The 27254-nt window shown below is 32.0% G+C and overlaps 3 protein-coding genes across 7 annotated transcripts in view; 1 reads left to right on the top strand and 2 right to left on the bottom strand.

Moving 5' to 3' along the window:
- The window catches only part of capt (adenylyl cyclase-associated protein 1), a 27691-nt gene extending 5428 nt beyond the window's left edge, over positions 1-22263 (top strand). For 2 of the 5 annotated variants that reach the window (XM_011068274.2, XM_087409262.1), the window contains exons 2-8: positions 3311-3641; positions 3753-4037; positions 4108-4346; positions 4446-4618; positions 4721-4924; positions 11173-11316; positions 11383-12653. In XM_011068274.2, the coding sequence (XP_011066576.1) occupies positions 3523-3641; positions 3753-4037; positions 4108-4346; positions 4446-4618; positions 4721-4924; positions 11173-11316; positions 11383-11466 (1248 nt within the window). In that variant the 5' untranslated portion in view covers positions 3311-3522 and the 3' untranslated portion in view covers positions 11467-12653. Of the gene's footprint in view, positions 1-1113; positions 1327-2324; positions 2430-3310; positions 3642-3752; positions 4038-4107; positions 4347-4445; positions 4619-4720; positions 4925-11172; positions 11317-11382; positions 12654-21622 lie in introns of those variants that run through there. The other 3 variants (XR_015546100.1, XM_087409261.1, XM_087409264.1) reach the window with 3 other exon arrangements.
- Positions 4931-9090, bottom strand: LOC147908610 (uncharacterized). Its single transcript, XM_087409260.1, has one exon. The coding sequence runs from the start codon at positions 8938-8940 to the stop codon at positions 5332-5334; it is 3609 nt and encodes a 1202-aa protein (XP_087265386.1). The 5' UTR covers positions 8941-9090; the 3' UTR covers positions 4931-5331.
- Positions 12953-27254, bottom strand: LOC105153434 (uncharacterized). Its single transcript, XM_087409265.1, has 12 exons — positions 27099-27254; positions 20321-20483; positions 20104-20127; positions 19665-20018; positions 16616-19292; positions 16001-16194; positions 15178-15862; positions 14837-15040; positions 14601-14735; positions 14244-14521; positions 13949-14149; positions 12953-13876 (listed from the first exon to the last, which is right to left on the bottom strand). Exons 1-12 carry the CDS (start codon positions 27180-27182, stop codon positions 13629-13631), a joined length of 5247 nt encoding a protein of 1748 aa, XP_087265391.1. The 5' UTR covers positions 27183-27254; the 3' UTR covers positions 12953-13628.

Below are 27254 nucleotides of genomic sequence, written 5' to 3'. Positions count from 1 at the left end.
TTTTATACAATTTTATATATATATTAGGTGTTGGAATTAATTCGTAGCGTTTTTTAATGAAAGAATGTTATTTATTTCACATGAGCATTAAAAAATACATTAATGAAAGTACTTCCCATCACTTGTAAAACGCTACGAATTAATTCCAACACCTAATATATATGTCGACATTTGATATTTTTGTAATGTCGCATTTTAAATTGAGCCACGAACTTATTTATTATGGATTTGTTTATTATTATTGTTCTCTGTCTTTCTCTCTTTCAAATATTTTTCTATTTTCATTTTTATTTTTAGTTATTTTATGAAATAAACACACATCGTCATATTCTTTCAAAAGAATTTTCTAACATCTGAACAAAAAGAATTAATAATTTTATCTATATAAGAGAGATATTGTCTTCTTGTTTAAAGAATTTATTCAGTGTCTCTTTCTTTTAAATTTAAATATATAAATAATATTAAATGTCTATTATATACTTAATTATGTTTATTTTATTTTTATAACTAATTGAATTACTAAAATTATCGATTGCATTTTCAAATATGTTAAAATATTTACATATTTATATCAAAATTTTTTGTTTGGAAAAATACGCGTTAAATGAAAAATATATGATATTATGCTATTTTGTACAAATGTAGTTATTAAATACAAATAATTAAATCACAATCAAACACGTTTCATTAAAATTGCAATTAAAAATTCTTTTTTGTAAACTAATATAACGTTATTTTTATAACAAATTACATAAAATTGAATGCGTTCGAAATTAAATACGGCATGTAAATGTCTTTTGTCTTGTAAATAAAAATGGATTCTTTTCGTGGGCAGACCTATATTCTAGCATAGTACTCGCGTCAGTAGAAAGAACATCGATTTGTAATAATTTTCGTGGGGGATGTGACACCATACTTTGTCAATTGTATATATATATATATATATATATATATATATATATATATATATATATATATATTATATATGGGAGTATTAACTTTAATTTGATGGGCGGGGCAAAGTAAGCCATTTGTGACCGCAAGACTCTTCAAGAATGAAAGACATGCATCTTTAAGAATAAAAGCTCGACGTATCATATGTCATTTCCGTAGTTTCCTCGATTCCACGTTGGCTGTCCGAGGAAGACGACGGCGAATACGTCTCGGGTGGATGCAGTGGCATGCAGGAACCGCCGGCGACGCCCGTCGCTCGCGACGAGTTAGCTTTAAGGCGACACAGATTCTTCTCCGATCTGTTGCAAGCTGCGCAGAATTCAACGGAGCACCGAGTGAGATTCGACCCATTAGGACCGATGGTGCACACCGGTTAGGATTCGTCTGAGAATTTCTTATAGACCCAGTTCCACAATTCACGGTTAAATCTTAATCGAGGTTCAACTTATTACTTATCTTTTTCCAATTCTGGAATTGGACAGAGATGAGAAATAAGTTGAACCTCTCCGAGAAAAGATGTTTTACGTATAATTATATAAAAAATTGACATATTTTATATACAGCCATGTATAATTATATATAAAATATGTCCATTTATATAACATTTTTTCTTGAGTCGGTTAAGAGTTAACCGTGAGTTATGGAACTGCGCCTTAGTCGGTTGTTATTCTTTCACACGCTGTTAGTTCTGGATTCTAGCCCAGCGTCTGCCTTGCAATTTTCGCCGTAGCTTACAATCCTCTCTCATTTACACCAGTTAGTCTATTTTATACAATTATTTTCATAAAAAAAACTTTATAAATTATAAGTACAGTGCCTATATATGCAATATAGGCAAGCGCTATTAAATAAACATTATATTGGAATATATTTTAAATATATTTTTTTATCTCGATCATTCATGCTTATTTTTTTATATTGTTGATATTTTCGTTATACATTTAATATATACACAAAAAAGAAAAGAAAAAGAGAAAGAATTCATTTATCCACGTCATGGTATATGCAGTGCGATTGCAACTATAGTGTATACGGATGTGCATACTTTCAATTTTTCCACATATATTATTAGGTGTTGGAATTAATTCGTAGCGTTTTTTAATGAAAGAATGTTATTTATTTCACATGAGCATTAAAAAATACATTAATGAAAGTACTTCCCATCACTTGTAAAACGCTACGAATTAATTCCAACACCTAATACATATCTTTAGATATGATGATTGAATCACTACGCGCTACATGTAATTCCATTGCGATTATGTTACATTATGAATCATTTGCCGAGCGTATTTCTGTGGATGGAACTATAACTACACGATGTTGGTGGATTCTCTAATAATAGTCTGGAGTATTCTCGCGTCGGACGGAAAGTCATCTCATTTGAGATATCTTTCAGTTTCTTGCCAATTTTCGGAAAGTCTAGTAGTCGCATCGTTTATAATAGGATAATTGCAATATTCTTCAAAACTTAGGTAACATTCTGGTGAAAAATAAAAATAAGGCAAACAAAATATATAGTTAATCTATTAAGGAAAAGCGTGAGCGGTGTAATTTGTATACAGATTTCATTAGCGAGATGGTTCTGCGTGCATTGGGAAATTTTAATCTACGATGCATTGTAAAACAAAGCATATTCTCAAGAGAATTTAAGGACAAATTTTATAATGGAAGTCATTTATGTACCCAGTGGCAAAAAGAGAATCATTATCTTAATTAGCCCAATTTTTTTTCTATCCGATAATCCTGTCGAAAATATTTAGTCTTATAGAGACAAAACTTCAAAATATAAATACGAAGCAGATGTTTAATTTGATTCAATGTTCTTTTAAAAATTATCTTTTTTAATAGAAAATAGGCCTCGTAACTACTAAGCAATTATCGATAATGATAACGATTAAATTGTTCATTAATATAATTATTTAATTGTAGTCGGATACTATATGTATTTTTATTATTATAATTTTAAAAATTACGCCGATCGCGTTTTTTCTTAAACTGTTTATGTACTATACATATGTGTGTATACACTTAATTTTGATACATATACTTTTATTAATACACTTAAGTACTGATCTTAACGCGATGTAGTTATACTAACGTAACTATTTATAAATGTATTCTATATTTAGTATTCCAAGTATTCGATGAAGTATTCCAAGCGTCTGAATTTTCCAGATGTTTCCAAATTCTCTGAAATAAAGTTTACTTTCTTCTTTGTGTTTGTTATTTGTTTAGTTATTTGTTCAGTTTAATGTTATTATTTTTAAACGCGAATGAATAATCTTTTTTTTTATTATTACATATACAGTTTATATACAAATGTTTACAAATTTGTTTATAAAATAAATTGCAGGTCGTGAGAGTACCGATAAAGAAGAACATCTAGAAGAATTAGTGAACCGATTGGAAAACGTAACGAGACGACTCGAAAACGTACATTTTGCAATTCAAACACAAGACATTGCTGTACAAACGAGCACACCTTCCCCGAGGAGGTCTACGTCGTCAGGAAGTAGCTTATCTCTATCGTCGAAGCAGGAAACTGTTCCGAATCCATCTACAAAGATGTCGATCGCCGGATATGAGGACTTTTTAGCTGGGCCAGTTAAAGAATATCTACAGTTAAGTCAAAAAATCGGCGGCGATGTAGATCTTCATAGCAAGATTGTGGAAAGGGCTTTTCAGTAAGTAATATTTTAGTTTTATGAGATTAAAGAAGACAAATGTATATATTGAATAAATTATTAAATTATTAAATAATACATAATAAATTGTTAAATATATTCTAATTTCAGGGTTCAGCTTCAGTTTATACACATGGCGGCGAGCCGTCCTGCACCGACGAATCAATCCGAACAATTATCTTTATTTGCGCCTATGTCAGCACAAATACAACACGTTCAAGAATTTCGCGAGAAGAATCGTGGATCTCTATTCTTTAATCACTTATCAGCAATTAGTGAAAGTATCCCAGCTTTAGGATGGGTCGCTGTGTCTCCTACACCAGCTCCTTATGTAAAGGAAATGAATGACGCCGGTCAATTTTACACTAATCGTGTATTAAAAGATTGGAAAGAAAAGTAAGCTTTTTTAAAACTAATTTTTTTTGTAATTTATTCCGAAGCGGAACTAAAACTTTCTTATTTATAGAAACAAAATACACATAGACTGGTGTAAAGCGTGGGTGCAAACATTGACCGACTTGCAACAGTACGTTCGTCAACATCATACGACGGGTTTAGTATGGGGAAAAACTGGCGCATCTGCGGGTGTATGCATACCACCCCCTCCGCCACCTTCGATGCCAATCGGAGATATTGCACCGACATTGAATGACGACAGAAGTGCCCTTTTTGCTCAGATTAATCAAGGAGAAGATATCACAAAAAGTGAATACATTTATTTTTTTTTCCACTCTATATAATCTCTGTAGAGAATATATTATACGTAATATATAATATTTATTTATATATTATTTATTTTTGTAGGTTTGAAGAAAGTCACTTCCGATATGCAAACACATAAAAATCCTGCTTTAAGATCTGGCCCGGCACCATTTAAAGCGCCGGTTAACGCGATACCAATGAAAACTGTGTTGTCAGCAAACGCACCTATTGATAAGCCACCTGTATTTACTAAAGATGGCAAAAAATGGCTCGTGGTATGATATTTTGCAAAGGAATAATAAAAATATTAAGTAATGCGTTTCATTATACGTATTATATTATTATTATATATATTAAAAATATTCTATTTTTCACAGGAATATCATAAGGGTGAGAATTTAGTAATTGATAACGTAGAGATGAATAATGTGGTTTATATGTTTCGGTGTCAAGATAGCACACTTACTGTCAAAGGCAAAGTGAATTCCGTTGTTATGGATTCCTGTCGCAAATCGTCCGTTGTATTTGATTCCCTGGTGTCCAGTATCGAATTTGTTAATTGTCAAAGCGTACAAATGCAGGTATGTATGGCTACACAATAGTTCCTTTTGTTATTGGCATGCATATTTTAACTTTTGAAATAAAACTATATTTTTTTAGTTATAGAAAATAGATTAATACATAAAAGATAGATAACATTGCTAGATAACACAGACAACATCGATAGATAACATAGATGTTGATATAATAAGAAATTTTGTTCTTTTTAGTGTACGAGAAATTATTTTCCTTTTCGACACTGCTCTTAATTTTAGGATATCTAATTTAATTTTCTAAAAAGCTTTTTCTATCTTATAGATAATTTAATACATACAAATGTAAAAAAAGTGTTTATTTAGAAAAAATGCACTCTTATATAAAAGAATTCGATAAATAAAAATATTAAAAATATTTACAGAGATAAGACAAGTTATACGTCTCAAGTCATTCATTGTAAGTTAGACATTGATGTACATGCATCTGTAATGGAAGGTTTCGCCGTAACTTCTTTTTCCTTTTTTTCAACAGTAATGGTCCACAATTTGTTTTTATGTATCAGCAGATCTGTCGTGGGACTGATATTTTTCGTGTTTAAAATAAATAGGTCCGCCGGACATTTCTTCCGTAAATCATCGTTTGCCATAATAGAAATAACAATCATCTCTTTAGAAGCAATCTTTTTTATATGCTGCATTATGCTTGTATCTGATTTACTTCCATATATGTCGCTTTTATCTGAATGTTCTTTATCGATTGTCAAAGATTTTACATTTTGATTATTAGATGCAATTTCCGAATGTTTTTTTGGTGTGTTTTCTTTGAACGTTATATCAAGTTTTTCCGAGTCTTTATTGAATATATTCTTTTCTAAATTTAATTTAGTTAAATTTGACACAGTCCTCTCTACATGCAAATGCCTATTTATTGAAATATTATCATTTCGCACAATTTCCTTATCTGTTGCATGAACTTTTGTATAAGTTTTTTTTCCCAACATAATCAATGGACTTCTTATAGGACTTCTCGCGTGCCCTTGATGTTTCATTCTGTGAGGTGATTCTAAACGATTTTTTAAAATTGGTATACAAGATTTAGTGGATACTCGTTGTGGTGATATAATAGACTTTGATTGCGTTATGAGTCGCAATTTATTTTTTACACACTTATTTTTATCATTGTGCAGCTTTGCATATGGTTGATGTAATGTACCGCTGTATTTCATATTATGACGCATCAAAAATGAAGGTGATTTTTTTGGGTATATGTTGACTTTTAAATCTTTACGTCTATTAGTTATTAAAGATATGTCACTTTTAGTTTTAACGTGGGAATATGTTTGGAATGATTTTGTAGAATAACGTTCTATTCGAGGCGATAAATTTGCGATGCCTGTAGATATTTCATCATTTTGTTTTAAATTATTTAATAAGGTATTATCTGTATTTAATGTTTCATTTTCTTTATTTAATGAGAGAGGTAGTAAAGAAGCAGCGGGATCGAAGATGAAATCGTTTTCTTTCAACATCATTAAAGAAGATGTTGTTTTCGGATTCATCGAATTATCACATTTTGATTTATCAAGAATAAGATTTGAGTTAATAAATATCAAGTTAGAATATTCTGATGGTAATTCGCTTGGCGTTACTATATTTGGACATTCATCCACGATTTGTTGTTTAGTATCATTTTGTTTTGTTTCTTTCTGTACATTTAACTTTAAATGCGAATGTTTCATGTCCGATATAGATTTGGAAGATACGTTGTCCATTTTTACATCACTTATTATCTCTTCGTCAGTAAAATACGAATTACTATGAGAGATCGAATTGCAATTAGATTTCGTCAGATAGTCTTCACGTGCTGTGTGAATAACTTTTTCATCAGCATTTGCAACATCGAGTGAAAAATATGATATTATTGAAGGCTTACTTTCAGTGACTTGCGTCTGCTTTTTATGGAAATCTGCATTCACATCAACTATAATGCTTTCATCAGTTGTATTATTTTCTGTATTTGAGTGTTCTTTACGACGAGTCGTGATCGAATTCGATATTTTGTGCGTAGATTTTGAGTCAATTTTGTGAGAATATGTTATATTAACTTCTGGAAGAGACAAATCAACTTCTTTCTTTTCTAATTCTGTAGGTATTCCAGATTGTTGTGTATTGTTCTTGATAGAGAATTTATTCTTAATAGGAGTAATAAGTGCCAACATTCCTGGATTTCTTTTTAAATGCAAGTCGGAAGAACATTTTAAATCATTTTCTATTTTCTGTTTGTATTCTTCTATGTAATTTGGCCATGTATTTGTTAAAATGTCTGATGATTTCTTTGAAGAACCAATAATTTGGTCAGTGCTGCTAGACGGTGCGATCGATCGATTATATACTACTACATGACTCGCCTCATTCGAACATCGAAAAATATCGTTTTTATTTTGACATTGAAATGCTCTGCGTGCTTTGAAAATTGCTATATTTTGGCTTTGAAGAAAAGTGTCCATGTAATCTCTGATATTTTTAATACGTTCCAATATGAGATCTTCGAATTTTAACATTGTCGGCGAACGTTTATCGGCTATATTGTCAATATCGGATATTGCATTTTCTTTTAAATTTTCTTGTACGCATGTCCGAATATTTTGTAGGACAGTTTTCGTTTGCATCGATCTTTCATCCATATCGACTGGTATCGTTATCGAGATTACTTTTTCATAAATCGGAGGTTTCAACGAAACATTATTCTTAATCTCAACATTATTATTATTATTATTATGACTCGCGAGATCCGTAATGCTAAAATATTCCGAAGATGTTTCACGAATATAATCCTGGCTCTTCGTATTTTGTTCGTCTTCACAATGCGCAAGTGTATTTACTTTTTTCAAATATTGAGGAAATAAGTCACGTCGTTGTTTCATTTCTAGACAGATGTAATGCTGATTAATTTTATCATGAGAGTTACTAACAATTGGCTCTTCCTCTTTGATATCTATTATCATCGAAGGAAAATTATTATTTGATATCAGTGAAGATTCATCCGCAATATCGCCTTGTTTTACATTACTTATCGGACACTTCGTTCTTGAGTGTGTCAGTAAAGTATTCTTGAAATGCAAAGCCTCTTGAAGCAATAATACCGTCGATTTTTCCCTGTTATTGCTATTGTTTGATATTTTACTTTGACTGCTATTTTGAGATATTGTTATATTCTCTCTGTATTGTTCTTTATCAAATGTATTGTTGAATTTTTTAGTAGCGAATCTTTCCTCTAATAATGCCTCATTTTGAATTTGATTGTCCTTATTTTCAGGAGATAAGATATAGAATATTCTTTCTGATATTGCTTCAGATATATTATCTCGTGTATTGAATAAAGTATTTGTTTTAATTGCATCTTTATTGACTTCGGGATTCGATTCTATTTTGTGGTTACAATTGCGATCTGAAATATTTTCCCACAAGCATTCTTTGTATTCATTTTCTTTGTATTCATTTTCTTTATATTCATTTTCATAGCTTTCTGATGTCTGTAATTTTGCATTGCGGGAACATAAGTGCGATTCTGCTGGCACAAATGCTGGAAGATTGCTCCGTATATCATGTTGACTAAATCTTTTAGAGTAAGTATTTTGCAATGTAAGATTTTCACTAGAACGTTGATACGTTTTCGACGTATGTGATGAATCAACTAAGGAAGATAAACTGTCTTCTGAGTGATTTAGCTCGAAATATTCGCTTGAAATATTCATGACCGGATATGTTATAAATGAATCTATTTCATTGATTTGATTTGTTGGTTCTTGTCTTTTTGTGGACCGACTCGTGTCTTGATATGTTTGCAACACATTATGTAAATTCTGAAGTCTCTTTCTGACTTCGATTAAAGTTTCCTGAGAAGGTTGTATATTTTGCGTTGGTTGCATTATTGGAATAACTGAAACGGGTTCTCTTGAGGACGTACGGTTGTTTGTCTTTAAAGCAACAACGTCTTTAGATACGTTCACTTTATTCGGATAATAAGTTTCTTCAGTGCCTTTTACCACGTTACCTTGCATCCATTTTACGCATTCTGTCTCATTTATTTTCTCTTTTTTTGCTGTTACAGAAGCCTCGCAGAATATTTCTCTTTCTTCCGTTGTCGACAAAGCTGTCTAGAATATAATAAATGTATAATTATCTTACAATATTATTTACTGAGCTAATTTAAGTACGATTGATAAATTTACTTGTCCTGCTGTGTGTGCGGTTTTTAAAGAAGATACTTTGCTCATTTTTGGTGGCTGATTCAATGAACGTAGATATTTATCGTTACGTTGCAATTCCTTGAGAAATGATTTACATTTATAGATAGTCTCTGTGAATTTTTGGCATGGATTGTATTTAGCATTTATCGCATCATTCTGCATTTCTGAGGAAGGAGTCATTTTTGAAGATTGATGATTAATCACGTTCGAATTCAATGGTAGAAGCTGCACATTTCGGCGTTGCAACGTGAAATTTTTACTTCTAGAGAGATCATTTTTCTTCGTACTCACATTTTGCGGATATATATGTGCCCTCGCTGAATATACACTAATGAAATAAGCTAACTCAGTGATTGCACAGGTTGTCTCGAAGATTTTGCGCTTTCTCTGAATTCTTATTACTATATGATAAAGTAAAACGTATATAATTAATATCATGTTATTAATATGTTTTTTTAGTTTTTGATAGAAGGTTTCGCCGGGCAAAACATTAGTAGCTTCCTATTAATATTTTTTTTAGTTTTTTTGTTTTTCTATTAATGTTTTATTAACAGTTTTCCATTAATGTCTTTGCGTAAAAAAAAATTAAATAAGATCGGGAACCATCATCGAAAGTGCAAAATATTTCTGAAGCAATCTAAGACTACTGTGCTTATCTGTATAAAAATTGCATTAATGTTATATGAATAGGAAAAATTATGTAAAATCGAATGTATTTATAATTTTTGTACTTCACAGATTGGTCACTAGTAGATTTTAAAGTTTCAATGCTACTGCAGGCTGTTGATAATTCACTGTGTTTAATATGTTGTGGAACACATTTTTGTTTTATATCAAAATGATTCATTAGTTTTGCTTCTGATGAACGAAACGCTTTTGAACAAGGAGCATACATTTTGCTCTCCGATGAAGGACTGAAATAAAGCATTATTATGAAATAAATGTATTAAAATCTGTATTCTTTTTAATTGACTCATAAAAGTTTGTTAATTATTTAATATTTTAAACTTTTATACGTACTTTAATAGCACGTGTTTTAGCCAATTTTTTTGATCACCTGGATTGGATAAAGTCATTCTGATCTTCCTGAATTTTGGATTTAAATTATAGATTTGATGTGGTAATGGCCAAGTTCCATATTGCATTTTGTACGTTAAAATATTGATTTTCAATTCCAGATCTTGAATTTTATATCCGATTTTATTTAGTATTTGTTTATTGAGCACAGCATGTTTCGTGTGGATATTTTTGCAATATTTTATACGGATAAGTATCGTGGAAGTGATGGCTATCGCTAAAACCTTCAAATATTAGACAATAAAGTACAATCAAAGATTTTTTTAAACCTAATAATAACTTAACCAGAAAAATATTCTTAATTTTATGAAACTAGAACAAAAATAATTTGTAGATTTAAAATATTTAATTTGTAATATAAATCCTAAACAAAAACAAAAATAAAAACTTTAAAAGCGATTAGTAATAATCCGTGAAGTGTATACATAATTGCATACCCATATAATTCCCTCTTTTGCTAAATAATCTACAACATCAGATACAACCTCGCTCCAAAAATAATTTGCCACCCCAATTACACAGTCTTTCCAATTTGTCTCACATGTTACCGCCACAGTTTCGAAATTTCCACCTAAAACATTTCCATTCGTTCGAATTTTTTGCAAAATAAATAAATATTTTGACATACACTATTTCTGTTTTATTTATAGCATAGCGTTAAAAATAAAAAAAAATGTTCTTACCAACTTTCCACGGCATTTTTATGTACGCAATGATTGTTGAAATGATATTTTAATGCAAATGAAATTATGCGTGTGAAATTCGGAGGACTGTCAGGCTCCTATATCTTCCACTACCGATACATGTTCGGCATGGTTTGCAAGGCCGAACACTTACGCACTGGCAATTGTTATCGAAATGTGCTCTGAATATATTGCCAATTACTGCGCGTACTGATTCGAGTTTTAGCCTAATATGTTAATAACATATGTTAATAATTATATCTTTTTTATATATTTATTACAGGTACTTGGAAAAGTACCTACAATTTCTATTGACAAAACGGACGGTTGTCAAATGTATTTAAGTACGGATTCCCTGGGTGTTGAACTCATCACCAGCAAATCTAGTGAAATGAACGTCATGGTGCCCAAAGCCAATGGAGATTATGTAAGTTAGCTTATAATTTATAGTTTTATAATTTTTATAATTCTATGTAAATATATTACATTACAGAGCGAATATCCAGTACCGGAGCAATTTAAGACTACTATTAGCAAGAATGGTCTTAATACCATGGCTGTTGATTCTCTTGGTTAAAAGTGAAGAATTTATTTATAGGCACAGCCTATGCATCTTCTTAACAATATAATTAAAGGTATGATCGTCAAAGATATTATCAATTTATTAATAATATTATTTATTATCTTCTGCAAATAATGTGCAGAATTAAAGAAAATATCAGATTTAGTATTGTATATCTCGCTTATGTCTAATGGATTGGCTTCGATCATATATACATATATATATACATATATATATAAAACACTACGTTCCTGAACATAATAAGTTGTACACATCGACGAAATGCATTCGGTAATTAACAGTAACGACGTATTATTAAATTGTTTGAGAAATTTTTTGCTGTTTGAGGATCCTTATAATATCAGGCTAACGTATTTAATTGTATTGAATCATTGAATATCTTGAATCTCAAGATAATCTACTTTTGCAAAATGCTGAACTCCTTTAATGGTTGTAATATATCTAGTGGAGTTTGTGGATTATTACGGGATTTCTTTTTCTGTAGTATAGGTATTATATATTTATATATTTTAAAATTAAAAATGAAAGAAGACATAACAAATGATGTTAAACATAGTATGAACAAAAGTTTTATCGTCTTCGAGTCGCTCTTTTATACATTTACACCATTTTTTATCGTATGAGAAGTTTTGCTCAAACCTGTCGCTGCACAGAACTTTCTGGTATGCCGGATGAAATGAACATTGTACATGTACAGCTATCAGCAGGAACCAGATACTAGGCCTCTGAGCATTACTCCTAAATGGTGTCGGATGCCATCATCAATAGTTCGATATATTTTGCCTCTACACTTTTACTCTGTCGAGTTCAGTATTATAACAATATTTACAAATGAGATATCAATAATCAAGAACTGAAATAGAAATCTAACAGTGTGACATTTAACGAGAGTACGTTAATACTAATATTATTTGAGTAAGATAAAATTACTTAAGTAAAGTACTAAATGACATTTGTAATGAACAAAATAGCGACATCATTAGCAATTATTGTTTGTTCATATCGCACAATTTATAATAAAATACATAATTATTTCATCTATTTTTAATCTGATAACAGTATTGTAAAATTATTTACGAAAGCTTTTATTTAAACGTTAATATGTACGATATATTTAATATTTTTCGTGGAAATGATTTTTGGTGATGAAAATCTGACTAATAAAGTGAAGTTGTATATCATTCTTTGTATCATTATATTGCATAATTACCTTTTAATTATCCAACTAAAAATTGAAGACACAATGAAAAGAACATGAATTTTACAAAAAGAATATATTTGCCATTTTTTCTTGTAAACTTCACATTAATTATAAATTTTATAATAATTTCGTAATATATGTACACATTACTGTGAAGATAAGCCGTGTCTTTTTACATTATAGACTAGACTTTTTATTTGATCAGATCTTGCCAATAGCACAATTTAAAATACTTGTCTAAAAGTAGAATTAATACAAATCAAGTTAATTTCTACGTGAATATCATTATCACATAAAATAATATATCTATAAAGATCTGTATACTGAAATAACTGACCATTAATAACATCGAGAGAGATTTGCAACGTTCTAAATAAATAATCGCAAAGTTTTTTTCTACTTTTTCTCAATATATACACAATTAGTTTAGAAGTAAAAGAATCCTTCTTTTAAAGATATAACTATAGAATCTCTAAAATTTCGCAACAGTCTATTGAGTTTTGCTGCTTATAATGTACTTTAATTCTATTTCTATGCTATAAAAGAACGTGGAATGTTCTATCACATTTCCTTTTGTAATTCGCTTTTACGTCTTAAACGGTGCCGTTTATGATCCATTCTTTTTAAGCAAATTTTATTTAATTGCACGTTGTAGATACTTGCATGAATTAATATCAAACTCGCATTGTCTTCAGATTGATATTACCACATCTTCGTATATAGAAAGATAATTATAGTACCATAAAATTGTTTGTATGATTTGAGAAAGTAAAAATACACTTATATGTACTGCCTTTAATAAGACGTTGATGCGATTTATCTTTACGTATAACTTATATACAATTGCGTTAGCTTTCCCTCAATGAGACTATATCTATTCATCGGACTGCACTAATGTTTACTTATATAAATATAAATCGCGTTTACATTATCATATTGACATATCAGTCTTGTATTATCGCGAGATTGTGGAACAATCTCGTTCGTCGCTGCCATCGGAACATTCTAAAAATCCATTACAGACACGTGATTTGGGTAAACACTCTCCGAGAGGACATCTGTGACCTTTGCAGAATTCTACTGCAGATGGTTGGATATCTTTCTGTGTGATGACATAATCGATGTATGACATATAGGAATAAATTTTTGTATAGACGCCCGGTCGTTCTCGCCTACCGCAGCCGTAGCCATTAGAAGTGATTCCTGTCAGAAAAAAATATTTATATTTAGATGAAGGGATAGAGAAATTTATTTATTAAATATTCAATTTCATACCTTGTAGTACGTAACGATTTTCAAATGGTGATAAGCATACCAAAGGACCACCACTATCTCCAAGACAGGCGTCTTTGCCACCATTTTCCAACCCTGCGCAGAGCATTCCATTTGTAATCCTATATAGCGGCAAGAATAGAGTCTTCCTTCGACAATCTTCTGTCGACATGACTGGAATTTGTACTTCTTGCAATGTATCAGCTGTTAAATGTAAGTAACAGGATTTATATTACATGAAACCTTTTTATTGTAAGATTACGATCACCTTTGTCAGTGATGAATTTATTCTACTTACGAAACACCCTGCCGATTTCATATAACTGACCCCATCCAGTGACCACGCATACAGTCCCAGTGAGGACCGGTGTTTTCGGGAGGCATACTGGTCGTATATAGTCGCTGAAACTAACCGCTCGTTCGAGTCTTATTACAGCTATATCATTGAGAAATACGTGATCAACATAATCTGGATGTAGTGATATATAATCCACCCGTAAGAGTTGCTCGTGTGGACTTCGGAAACTTCCTCTACGAGTTGCACCGATTCTTGCAACCCAATAGTTATTCTGTGCGCTATAAGGCAAAAAAAAAGTATTTCAATTAAAATCTTGTATTGAAGTTATATACAAAAAATTATCATCTTTCAACTTACTGATAAAAGCAGTGCCCAGCACTGATAACCCATCTCTCATTGATTAAAGCACCACCGCATTGGTAATTTCCATCCTTGTATAAAGCTACTTGCCACGGCCAATTGCCCACGGAACTGCTAGCACCGCCGACAATCCTGAAAACGACGAAAAGAAAATAATAATTTGCTTTAAAATGTTTAATTCCGAGCTTCATGTCCGACGGAATTAATGCAGCAATATTTTATGAAGACATTACCTTGCGGTTGATGCCACCTGAGTTCTTATTCCGCATTCGAAATTTTTGCATCTTATTTTAAGAACCTCGCCGTTCGGGCACTGAGATGATTTGAAAGACAAAGCTGTTCTATCCGAAAGATCTGATTTATCATACGACAAAGTGTAGTAAAATTGGTTCGATGGCGGGTTTTGATCTAGCACTTTTTCCACCATTTCATAATCTCTGCAAACAAACAAAGGGCTTTCAGTATAAAAAAATTTGATATAGAAAAAAATGTATAGAAATTTGACTTTGTTATAGAAATGACTTTGTAAAGAAATTTCTGTTAATCGAGATTTTAACGGTGATGTGATACTTACTGATACGTAATAGCCTTGCACGCAGCCTTGGCAAGATCCTCGATGGACCACGTAACTTGACGCGCGTGCTGCTCTTGTGTGAGACTATTCGTATCGATAAAACAAAGTTTTCCCCATTTACCATTTTTTCGTATGCTAAGTATTCCTTTATTGTTGTAATTATCGATCTCATTATTGTTATAAACTTTTACTACTGGAAAGGTTCTGTTATCTTTGATATGCAAATTATTCTCCGGAATCAAACCGTTCCTTAAAACGTTCGAAGATGTTTCTCTACTGGAAACTACAACTTCGATGTTACTCTCCTCCACATCTCTATTCCGAGCCAATTCCTGATTGATTAATTTCGAAGATAGGTCATTCTTGTCGTTTATTAATCTTTCAGATTGTAAATTATCTATATATAGAGTGGTTGTATCTCTCTCTGTAATAGAAGATTCTCTGTCTCTCTCGATTACTTGATCGATACGTTTGATCATCTCGGAATTATTTTTTGATAAGTTTTTCATCAAGACAAGATCAATTCGTGATTCAGCTATGTTTTCCTCGTGTGTGTTATCTATTAAAGCGGTACATTTCTTTTCATCTTCGCCGCCGGGACAATCGCTAAAACCGTTGCATACTTTATCTGTATCAACACAGGATTTGCTGTTACCGCATACGAATTGATCTTTCTCGCACCAATCTGTAAAATAAAATTAAACGAGTAAGAAAAGAGATGTGAGAAGATTTTTAGGTGACTGAAAGTTTAGTGACTTGAAAGTTAATTGGAGCTAATTGAAATTTAATTAATTAAATTATCCTGACAATCCGAATTAAATACCGCAATTGCTTTCGTCTGAATAATCCCAACAATCGGCGATACCGTCGCAAATCTTCTGATACAATAGTTGTGTTTTGAGGAAATCAGCGCACGTGCAATTAGCTTCGTCCTCCGCGTCTGGACATTCTACTAGCATGTTACAAATCGCACTGGAGTCTAAGCATTTCCCATCTCCACAAAGGAAGCCAACGCAACTATCTGCGAAAATATGGTACGTTTATTATAAGTAGATAATATATTGAAATACATGAACTTTTTGGATGATGTTATTATATTTTTGACGAAATATTGATGAAATAATATAATATACTGAATTAAGAATTTTCGGTTTATACATTTCCTTTTTAATTTATGAATTAATATAAATAGTTGTAAAGTTTTATCAACTGTCATAAGGTCTACTTTTACTGAACATACAAATATCCAAGCACTTATTAATATAGGATAATGGAAAAAAAGAAAAAATATATTTTACAAATTAATATCATTAAATATGATGGTACGTGAAAAAATTTATGCAGCAAGAATAAAATTTAATTTTTAGTGTAATTCAATATGACTGTAATAAAGAAACTACAAAAGCTACCCAAGCTCTGCGAACTAATACTTTTTCACTCGCCTATATTAGTTTTGTTGAGTTTTTGGATTGTTGGTACTGTATGTGTCTCGTATGTCTCGTCCTCTTCCTTATTTAATACTTTAGTAAATATTTCCAGACCATCCCGACTCAATGTAAATTCCGAACTCGCGTTCTTTAGAGTCTCATTTCCAGTCACAACATCGGCGATTTTCTTCAGCTCTTCAATATCTAACGATAGCGCATGGTCTTGAGATTGCAATATCTCGCTCAAGTTTAAATTGTTCCTAGTAATTTGTACGAGATCGTCGTTCGTTTTGATTTGCGCGAGTTGCTTGAGCTTTTCCAACAGAATTCTATTTTCTTCGAGTGACATTTTTCTGTCCGACGTCTGCATCGTCCTTAAATTCGCCGCCGATAAAAGTGGTCGTTTCTGGATCAACGGAAGTATCGTCTCCGTTGCGTTGACAGTCGATTCGGATGCTTTATCTGTTTCGTTGTTCGACGTCGAAGATTTCTCCGAATGAACAACTGGATTAGTGGTGGAATTGGTGACGATGAATTTCAAGATGACTGGATCGTTTTTAATGTTGGACGACACTCTGGTGCTGATGGAAGTCACGACTTCGACTATCTGTTCCACTATAGTGCTTTTATGATTTGAGTTCTTCTCATCGGACTTTGTAGAGTTCCGGATCTTATGCGAGGAGATAGCTTCAGATGTGGCTTCGTGTGTATTCGTTGTGTCTCTGTCGTGCATGTAATCGCGCACTCCGAATAATTGCTCCAAAAGAGTCGTATCAGGAAAGTCGATCTTTGGTTTTGATCGCACTGGTCTACCAATTCCCGTGTTGCTCTTGATAGGCGCCAACGTCACGAGATTTTCTACTACATAGGCTTTTAAAGTCTCGTTATAAATCTTTTTTTTTTGTAATTCATCATTGTTGACTGTCACTTCGTCCGCGTTTTGTGACTCCCAGTTTTCTTCCGATTCACCAGGCGTATGCTTGACAGTATCGATTTCGATGAAGGTTGAATTTCTCGATACGCCTCTCTTACCGCTCGAATCTTTGGCGATCAATTTTGGCTCTGAGTAACTCTCCGTTGTGCTAAAGTACGATTTAGTGTCATTTTTTACGATATTTAGCTCTGTCGACGTAATTTGTCCACTTTCTAGCTGAGCTATCGTATCGTCGTGCTCTACAATAGAAGTTTCCACTTCGACGATTCTCTTTGGTGGTAACGGCGTCAGAAGTTTGTCTTGGAACAATTTTTCATCAGTGGACGTGTCATCCGAAAGAGGTGGATCCAAGTTATCAAAAGGAACGTTGATATTATAATTTACTACGGACGTGATTTTGTCGACGGGTATCGTGTGTCTAAAAGGTTTCGTTGTTGCTGGATTCTCAATCAAGCTGGATCCGAGACTACCACCATTTAAATCAGGAGTATTGTAACTCGTATAAATCGGTTGCTGATTAATATTAACCTTCCTATTCCGCAACATGTCTTCATCTGTGGTCAGCGCCAGAATACTGCTTCCTTTGTATCGATTCTTCGCTTCTAATTCGATTTCCGCGTCTAGTACAGGTTCCGCTACACCAACACCGCTCGTAAGCGAGTCGTTCATAATTTTCTCGTTAGGTTCTATCGACGATGTTGAATTATCAAACTTTGTTTCTGCTTTTCGAGTACCGTTTGAATCTTTATGTTTTTCTTGAAAGGTATTATTTTGTATTGAAATATTTTCGGGGACTCCGCGAGTTATCGAGCTCTCAGAGTTAGAGAGAGAGAGAGAAGTTGCTCTTTCATTGCCATCATATGATGAAGCTTTTAATTTGACACTGTACATTTCCGAAGGCAGCTGACCGGCGACTTCAATATCCAGTTTCTCATTGTTTGATTTAGTTAGACCTGGATCGATTCGATCCCGCGGAAAATCGGTGTTGTCGATATCGAAGGTATTTATCTCGGATACATCACGAAAATTAACAGAACCTAACGGTAACTTTGGCACCGTTGATGTTGTGCTAGTTCCATCATTAGGCATTTTTACATTATCATGAAAATCACTCGTCCTCGAAATGGCTGTCCGTGTGGTCGACTCTGTATAACTGGTCTTTCTGACATCATCATTAGGTAACAACTTGAATTCTGTGTTTACATATCCTGGCACGATCGGTTTCCATGGCGAATTATTCTCAAAATTTGGGTTGAGAAAATCTTTGAAAATATTCAAATTGTTACGAACGGTTGTGGTTCCTGAAGACGTAGTTTTCATTTCATTCTCATATTTTTCGTTTAATTTATCTTTATTGATCATAGCTGTGGTGGATTTTGTGAACAATGTCGAAGGTTCGTCAGTTGGCGAAGATTCTACGCGATTGAGTACTTTTTCTGATGTCGTGGTGTGTTTTTGCAATGGCGTTCTCCTAGTAGTAGCTAATCCTTTGTTATCTATTATCGGCTCGGATATTCCTTTAGTTGAATTTTCTGCGGTAATATTAATTTTCGTTGCTCTATAGGTACCCTGAATAGTTGGAATGTTGTTGAAGTCTATATTCGGCTCGCTGTCGATTTTGGTTGGTTTTGTTTTTGATTTTGAACTCATAATTAAGCTGCTATTTCTATTTGGTCGTAATAAACCATTTTTAGTAATCATAGTATGTTTCTGCTGCCCTTGTTTTTGGTTCACGATATTTTCTTGATTTATTCCTGGAATTTTTACGAAGAATTTTTACAAAGAATTTTTATTCGAAACTGACTTTATTTGATCTTCATTTATTTGTTCAAGAACAAATAAATTATGTTAATGAAAATGAATTATGTTAATTGTGCAAAATATAATGTGTAAGAGGAAGAGTGAAACATGTTTGTGAAACAAAAAAATATAAAATAAAGAAAAGTTTTAATAACGAAAATAAGAAGAATTTAAATGAAAAGTAAAAATAAAAAAGAATAAACAAGAAAAACTGAATGATCGACGTGAGAAAATAAGTAACAGAAATACGGAAATCTATAATTAAAATTTTAATGCTTTTGTGCAGTTTTACCTAAAGCTGATTCATTAAACTTATCGCTACTCACTTTTCACTGATGTAGACGTGAGATCTAATTCCATATCTTTGAATAATGACGATATAGAGTATGTTTCCTTGGCAATAATGTCTTGAATGGTGTCTTCGATATTTACGATTGACCGTGGTATCTTCCTTCGATCGAGATATAATCTGAAGAAAACTTTTAAAGTCCCATTCTCAAACTTGTCTATCATGGTTTGTTTGTAAGATAAACCGAGCACGCTTCTCCTAAATAGAAGCTCAAAAATATTTTTGAATTTTCGTTCTTTTTCTCGGAAGACCATGCTTGTGTTAAGTTTTAACATGGGATTATACCTCTCGCCTCTTATTATTCTGATGCTACATGAAAATCCAATGATAGCTGTAACCGAGAAACGGTAAGGTTGAAACGTGAAGGTATTTCGCTATTTATTATTATGTGTGTTATTTGAATATAGAAAACTCACCATTTTTAGAATCTGTTCGAAAAGCTGAAACATTTAATTAATAATAATTAGTTTTATGTAATTTATTTGATTTACTTTGAATTCAATTGAAAAAAAGTAAACATTTTTTTTTTAAGAAGTTTTTAAATTTATTTGTCTACTTTTGTAATTTTTACATACACGAAACTTTTATATAAAGTTTAATTAAGCAACTTAATGGATAATAAATTCAACATACCACCCATCCACAGAGCTAATCCAGCAATTGCCAGAACTACGACCAAGACTAACATAGCTGATATAATTAACATGGCACTGCCAAACCTCCATGTAGTATTACCATTTCTTCGTGTTACTGATGTCTTGGACCAAGGTGATCTTGATGACAAATAATAGTCATTCTGTAACGAGGATCATTAATCTTAATATTATTTTTTATCTATTGATTGTTTCTCAATGATTAAACATGTTTTTAAATCTTGATTTAAAATATAATATAAGATAATTTAAAATATAAAATTTTACAAATTTCTCAATTTATTATTACAATTGCATAACGAAACATATTATATATTATATAATGGTATCTTCTCATATAATACGTTTTCCGATAAATGCGTGTGCACAATATTTTTTCTTATTTTTTTGTAAGAGGTATAATTTCTTAATGTCCTTTATTTTCATCTGGTATACATTCGTAGCGAAGCGAGACAGGTGGCACGCGACTTATCGCTGAATAATATATATATATATATATGCTATAAATATAAACGTGTACAGTAATCCTGTTAACGGTACCACCGGCGGCACGGAATGCATGGATAAGAAGAAATTTTCAAAGTGTCGAGATGGAAATAACACGTTCAGCTTTGCTCGACTTGTCGGATGGGATTGCGTAGAAAATTCATAATATTTCGTCTAGCGGTAAATGTGCCATACGCAAGTGTTGTCGGCATTTTCAAGCATGGCTGCTTTCGTAAAAGTCGAAACGGTTAAGTGGTTCCTCGTAAGATCTAATATTCCGATCCGATATTTCCGATGTTTCCGGTTGCTTCCGATAAACATTACAAAGTTTTAACCAGCTAATAAGGAAAAAAAGTTATTAGATATAAAATAATAAATATCTAGGTCAAGATTGGATATGTCGACTTCCAAAAATCTTAATTTGTAGTGGATTTTAAGTGTTAATTAATTTAAGATTATCTAAAACATATGCTTGTGATCCTTTATCTCACCTACGAAGGTGCGAATTAATAGTAAAAGTATTTATATTTAACGTTTTCAATGTTTATATTATTTTAATGGAGAACGTGAGAGAGAGAGAGAGAAAGAGAGAGAGAGAGATTTATATTACAGCAAGAAATATCTAAAAACAATTTTAGGTTGCAGCGATAAGTTTCTTATTAACAAGAATCTCGGAAAATGTTTGGCTTAGAATTTCGAAATGTTTATGACGATATTAGATTCCGTTTGCGTTCGTCGTCAAATTATTAGTGCAAGACATACATTTTATACGCGTCCTCGCATCTTGTTCAAACAGGTGGAATCTCGAATGCACCGATGAAATCGACCGTATCGAAGCGATGTCCAGATATAAAGAAGGAACCGTTAGAAACTTATAGATTGTCACGATTTCATAAAAAATATTCCGTGATGTTTATCTTTTATTTCTTTGTTACATACAGTTCTTTGCGCATGTTGTATTATATTATTGTTCGAATTATTTATGAAAATAAAAAAGATAATTTTATTCAATATTTATACTAAAAAATTACTGATATTTTATTAAAAAGCAATCTTAAAATACAACATGTTCATGTCATCAGAGAGAAAATTGTTCTAATTATATCTGCGATATTCTTTCTAATGTATCCTTTCATCTTTTTTTGTATTCCTTTATGTTTTTAGTGTATCCATTTATCTTTACTTTTTGAATTAAAATAAGCGTTAAACTGATTTGCAATTATTTCAGATTTGTCGTTATTATCGCGATGATGATATTATCAATCCACGGTAGCGTAGATAATATGAAGCGCGATATAGTTTTAATTTATTGCATGTTACTTATTTATATTTTTCTTATGATTTGCAATTACACTCATAAAAAATTCGCGGTGCATAATTTATTTTTTCTTAAATCAATATTTTGTGAAAGTTGTAAAAATAAATTGCAGAAATAAATTTACTTAGTAATTTGTATTTAATTTTTAAGATATTGTATTGATGATCCATGAAAATATAAGCAAATCAGCGCATGCATATGATGACATGTCATTTTGCTAACAGTATACAATCTTACTTTAAAGTCATATTGATTTTATTATCATTTCACTACTTGATCAACGATCACTTTCTTTCAGAAGGTACTGTCACAAACGAGAATAATATTTGATAATTATATATTATATATTGTAATTATTTTAAGTTTCTTATTTCTTTTTTTAATTAATGCTTGTAAAAAAAATATTTCTACAGGTATTTCTCTTAATTTTTCAAATATATGAAAAAAACAATCTCAAATTTAAATATCAGAGAGAAAACTATTAGCCCGAATTATATCTGCGATATTCTTTTTAATGTTTTCATCTTTCCTTTATCTTTTTAGTGTATCTTTTATCACTTTAGCGTATCTTTTATCTTTTTAGTGTATCCTTTCATCTTTTTTTACCATTTCCTCTCATATTCTTCAAAGATGCAGGCCGTAAGAATAATCCTCGGCGGCACTTAAGTAGCGTTGCCGAGCATATCCAACTATGTGGATCACAAAGCGTGGTAACAGCTATGCGATTCTTGAAAAGGCTGTTACCTCCGCCGCCTTATGAAAATTTTATAACTATATAAATAACATTTCAAATGACACTCAGGCTGCTAACTGTCAACCAAGACTGTTCGTCAAGAATTCAGTTAATTAAAGAACGATGGAGAATGATAGAAACAAGGCTCATGGATTGCTACGGTATGAAGAAGATAGCAAACACATTGTGAAAATTTCTAGTAACAGTATAGCCCAGAACACGAGGTCTAATATTTGAGGACGTTTAAGAAATTTGACCTCGATCCGTAAATAATAGTTTGAGGAAGGTGCTGGTATACGCAATTGTCCGTGTGCGTACCATGACCTGGACGAAGTCAATGCGCGGCCTTCGTAGGGGCAGCACGAAGAAAACGCGAGAAGATGCGAGAAGATGCGAGTATGAGCAACTTTGCCGAGTGCAAAGATCCTTCAAGGACGCTCCCGCAACTCTCGTCCTTGTCTGGTTTAATAAGGGTCCCTAGGAACGTGTGTATACCTGGAACTGGTACACACAGATCGTAACGCCTGTCCAGGGCCGGACCTTGCGAAGTCGCATTACGTTATCTGTGATCAGACGACTCAAGTCAAAATATAATTTCATTCACAAATAATCACGATTGGATTATTTAAAAATGTGTCGATTACATATCGCGTAAGAAGTTGAGAATATTCCGCAGATATTTTGTATTATCTTAAATAGACTCGGAGAGATCCTCGCAACAGGAATCGATCGAATATGTATGGGCGTCGGTAAATCAGTTGGAAAGATTTATTGTCAGTATGATTATTTTTGTGATTACGTTCTCGCAAGATCCTTACGATATGCAAATATGTATATTTTCAACAATACAATGGACAACGAGTTGAATCGCTGTGTTCTTAATTCACGCAAGAATTTTCTTACCGAAAGCTTAAACTTCACGCGAGCTTTGCTGGAGGAAATACGATGATATCTAAAGCAGAAGTATATATATGGGAACTTCCTTCGTTTGTTTTGTGGATACATATCATTGGATTATTTTATATAATCGCTCATTAGTATTTCATAAACGTTACTGGCAATGTTGTTCCCGCGTTTAAATTTACCAAGTCAAGTTCTCAAGAATACACAGAGAAAGAAAGAGACTACTGAAGAGAGAATACTGAGAATACAGTTATAATTTGTTCTATTATATGGATATTTTCGCGATACTTCCGCGAGATTTCATATCAGTAAAAATTTTTCCTATACTGGAGATTACAATCACTTACATAATTCGATTAGAAAAGTGACAGACTAATCATCATCCGTCGTATTCCATAGTTCCAAGGTTAAGTCACTTATTTATACGGATCTTCGAAGCTACATTATATAATGACATAAAATCAAGATTGATTCTCCGTCTTCAAGAATCAGTCAAAAACACTTCCATAATATTCCTGTGAATTTAAAGTCAAGACGGTTTTCAACCGTCAAGATTTGTCAACGTTCAATTCATTACAAGATTGTGATTGCTATTAAATTATTTTCTCTTTATGATGGGACACTTTTTATATATCGTCATACATTCATATTCCAGGTACGTTGAACCTAACTGTCAGCTATTATAGTAATTCTGAGGATAAATAAAGGCGTGTCTGGACACGTAATTCCTTATATATTTCATCGCAGTTCACCTCGCGGCTCATTAACGAAGAGACTTAATTATCATTTAGTCGACGTTCCGGAGCCGTCTAAACGTGCGCGCGAACAATTCAAATATTATCCATAATCGTTAGCGTGAGTGCGAACGTTGCGTGCACGCGTACGATCAATACATGCGAGAGATCCGTTTCTTCTAATGATACGTTAAGCGTTACTGGCCACAAGATTTGAGTTCATATTCCAGTTTTCTCGGCTGCGAGGGTGCATCTCATCAGGGATAGTTATCGCACATAATACAATTTATCGCGAGTAAAGTGCATCGCTATCGTCGCAATTATCGCTCACAGTCGTTGACTTGATAACGGTACCATTGTGTACGGGTTGCGAACGTGTCGGGCGATCGGGTTTAAACAGCCAATTAAGCGAACGGTGCGGGATGTGGGTTTTGACATAAAAAGAAAAAAACTTGTTAAAACTATATGAAATAATCCCTATATGTTTCTAATAATTTGAAAGATTTAAGTATTTTTCATTTAATATTATAAGAAAACATCTCGAAAAATAGAATGGATTATTAGTTTCGCGAAATTTGAAAATCTTATTATTAAGCAAATTTCTGCATGTGTGTGTGTGTGTGTGTGTGTGTTGTGTGTGTGCGTCATAATTCGTAAGATAAGTAAATGAAGTTAAAACATGTCGAAATCTAAATATTTTTTTATTTAATATTATAAGGGAACGTCTCAAATATATATGAAAATAGAATGGATTATTAGTTTCACGAAATTATAAATTCGTAGAATTCATCAACTCCATGTTTCTTAAAATAATTGTATGTGCGTGTGTGTAAAAATGTAATTATATATACATTTGCTGATTTTGCCGCGTGTTCTTATTTCAGTCGGTGTCGTTATATTTATTGTTGCATAGCTTCTTTTACTGGAAGAAACTGAGTAACGATAAATGTAACGATATACGGACTCGTTAAGAAATACAAAAAAGGGCTCACAGGTGTACTTTTCTTGATAATGATTAAAAAACTTTAATTTCCTATTAAGTGAATAAAAAGAAGATATAAAAGGAAAGATAACAAAAACAAGTAAGGAGCAAGAATAAATGTAAGTGCGAGGAATATCCCCCCCTTATTGGATGCCATAATTGAAGTTTGCTGTTTTGCGTAAAGATACACGGTCTGTCTCGCCATTGCGCGTGAACCTGAGACATGACCGTGTCTCTGAATAAAATTATATAATGCAGGCAAGGTGAAGGTTTCATGATGTAAAGTCTATATATATATATATATATATATATATATATATATATATAATAAAGGAATTATAAAAGAATTGATCTACTCTTTCCTATTCATTCGTTAAAAAAATGTTCACACACAGTAAAAATCATTTTTAATATGTAATAAGCTTCACTGAATTGCAATTTTCTTAATTTTTATAGATTAATTTTATTATATAGATTTTGCATCTTAGAACGGTATTTATAGTCTGTTCTTATTTCAAGACTCAAAATAAAATTGCACTCCAAAGAATTTAGAGAGTATAAAATAAAATATAAAATTAGATGATTATAAGTGTAGCATTAAATTTTGTAATTTCCGGTTTAAGACCGGTATTCATAGTCAGATCTTATATTCAAGACCGTCTTAAGTACAACCTTAAGAAATCGTGAACCAATCAGAAGGCCGTATTATTTATGACATTATTTAAGATAGCTTTGAAATAAGAACGGACTATAAATACCGTCCTCTGAATGGTTTATGACATCTTAATACTGTACTTAAGACAGTCTTAAATATAAAAATCGACTACGAATATCAGTCTAAAAGTTTTAGAGAGTAAGCAAACAACATATTTAAATTCACAGAGAGAACAACGTGTTTCGTTCAAAAAGTGAACGATTATGTCATTAGAAATAAACGTATAAAAAACGTGTATCTTGTCTGTCTGTTATGATTTTATTCTTCAATGAAACTTGTATACGTTTTTATAGGCGTCTCAGTTTGCTGAGTTAACTACTTTCATTTTTTTTACAACTCGTATAAGCTGATAGAGTCACTACCGATATCAAGAATGATAATCGTTTCGAAGTTAAAATCTCGATAACTTTTGTTAATACATTAATATAATATTAATATAATATTAATACAATTAATATAATATTTAAAGAATATCTTGTAAAGGTGATAATAAAATTTTATTGAGAATAAAATACACACACACACACACACAACTCGATATATTATAATTATGATTCTCTTTTTCTTCGACAAATAAAAAACGACTTGTTGAAGAAATATTTTGATGTAGTCAAGTCAACTTAACTTGTAAAGTATTTTACAGCAAAAAAGAGTAGACAAAACAGGAAAAGGGTTTTTTTGTTATAATCTCACTTTCATTATTGAATAATAAGATATTCTTATTATATACGTATATTTATCGAGACTATCTTTAAAATCTGATAAAAGACAGCAATTGAATATTCCTTGAGAATATACAAAAAATAGATCCGTTATCTAATTTAAGTCAAGTTTCAAATTAAATGATTTGCTCTATTTTAAAAATATACATATATAAGCAAACTTACTTGATAAGCAAAAGGACTAGGCCTGTAATAACTGCCAGAATTCATCACGGTGTGACTCTTTCCGCTGCCACACATGGAAGTCATCGTCTGGATTTTTGAGTTCTTACTTCCTTTCAAATTATATTCGTGATGTATGTTGTTTCCCACAAGATTCGG

The sequence above is a fragment of the Acromyrmex echinatior genome, chromosome 9 (assembly GCF_024713525.1).
Source record: "Acromyrmex echinatior isolate Ae372 chromosome 9, ASM2471352v2, whole genome shotgun sequence".
Classification (NCBI taxonomy): domain Eukaryota; kingdom Metazoa; phylum Arthropoda; class Insecta; order Hymenoptera; family Formicidae; genus Acromyrmex; species Acromyrmex echinatior.
The sequence above is the reverse complement of the archived record's forward strand: the minus strand, read 5'-3'. Positions and strand labels throughout refer to the sequence as shown.

Coding starts and splice junctions, on each gene's coding strand:
- LOC147908610 (XM_087409260.1), bottom strand. CDS start 8,940: ATGCAAGGTAACGTGGTAAAAGGCACTGAAGAAACTTATTATCCGAAT.
- LOC105153434 (XM_087409265.1), bottom strand. CDS start 27,182: ATGACTTCCATGTGTGGCAGCGGAAAGAGTCACACCGTGATGAATTCT. Junction 20,128..20,320: donor ATTAGCTCTGTGGATGGGTG/GTATGTTGAATT, acceptor TAAATGTTTCAG/CTTTTCGAACAGATTCTAAA. Junction 14,522..14,600: donor GCTGGGCACTGCTTTTATCA/GTAAGTTGAAAG, acceptor TTTGCCTTATAG/CGCACAGAATAACTATTGGG.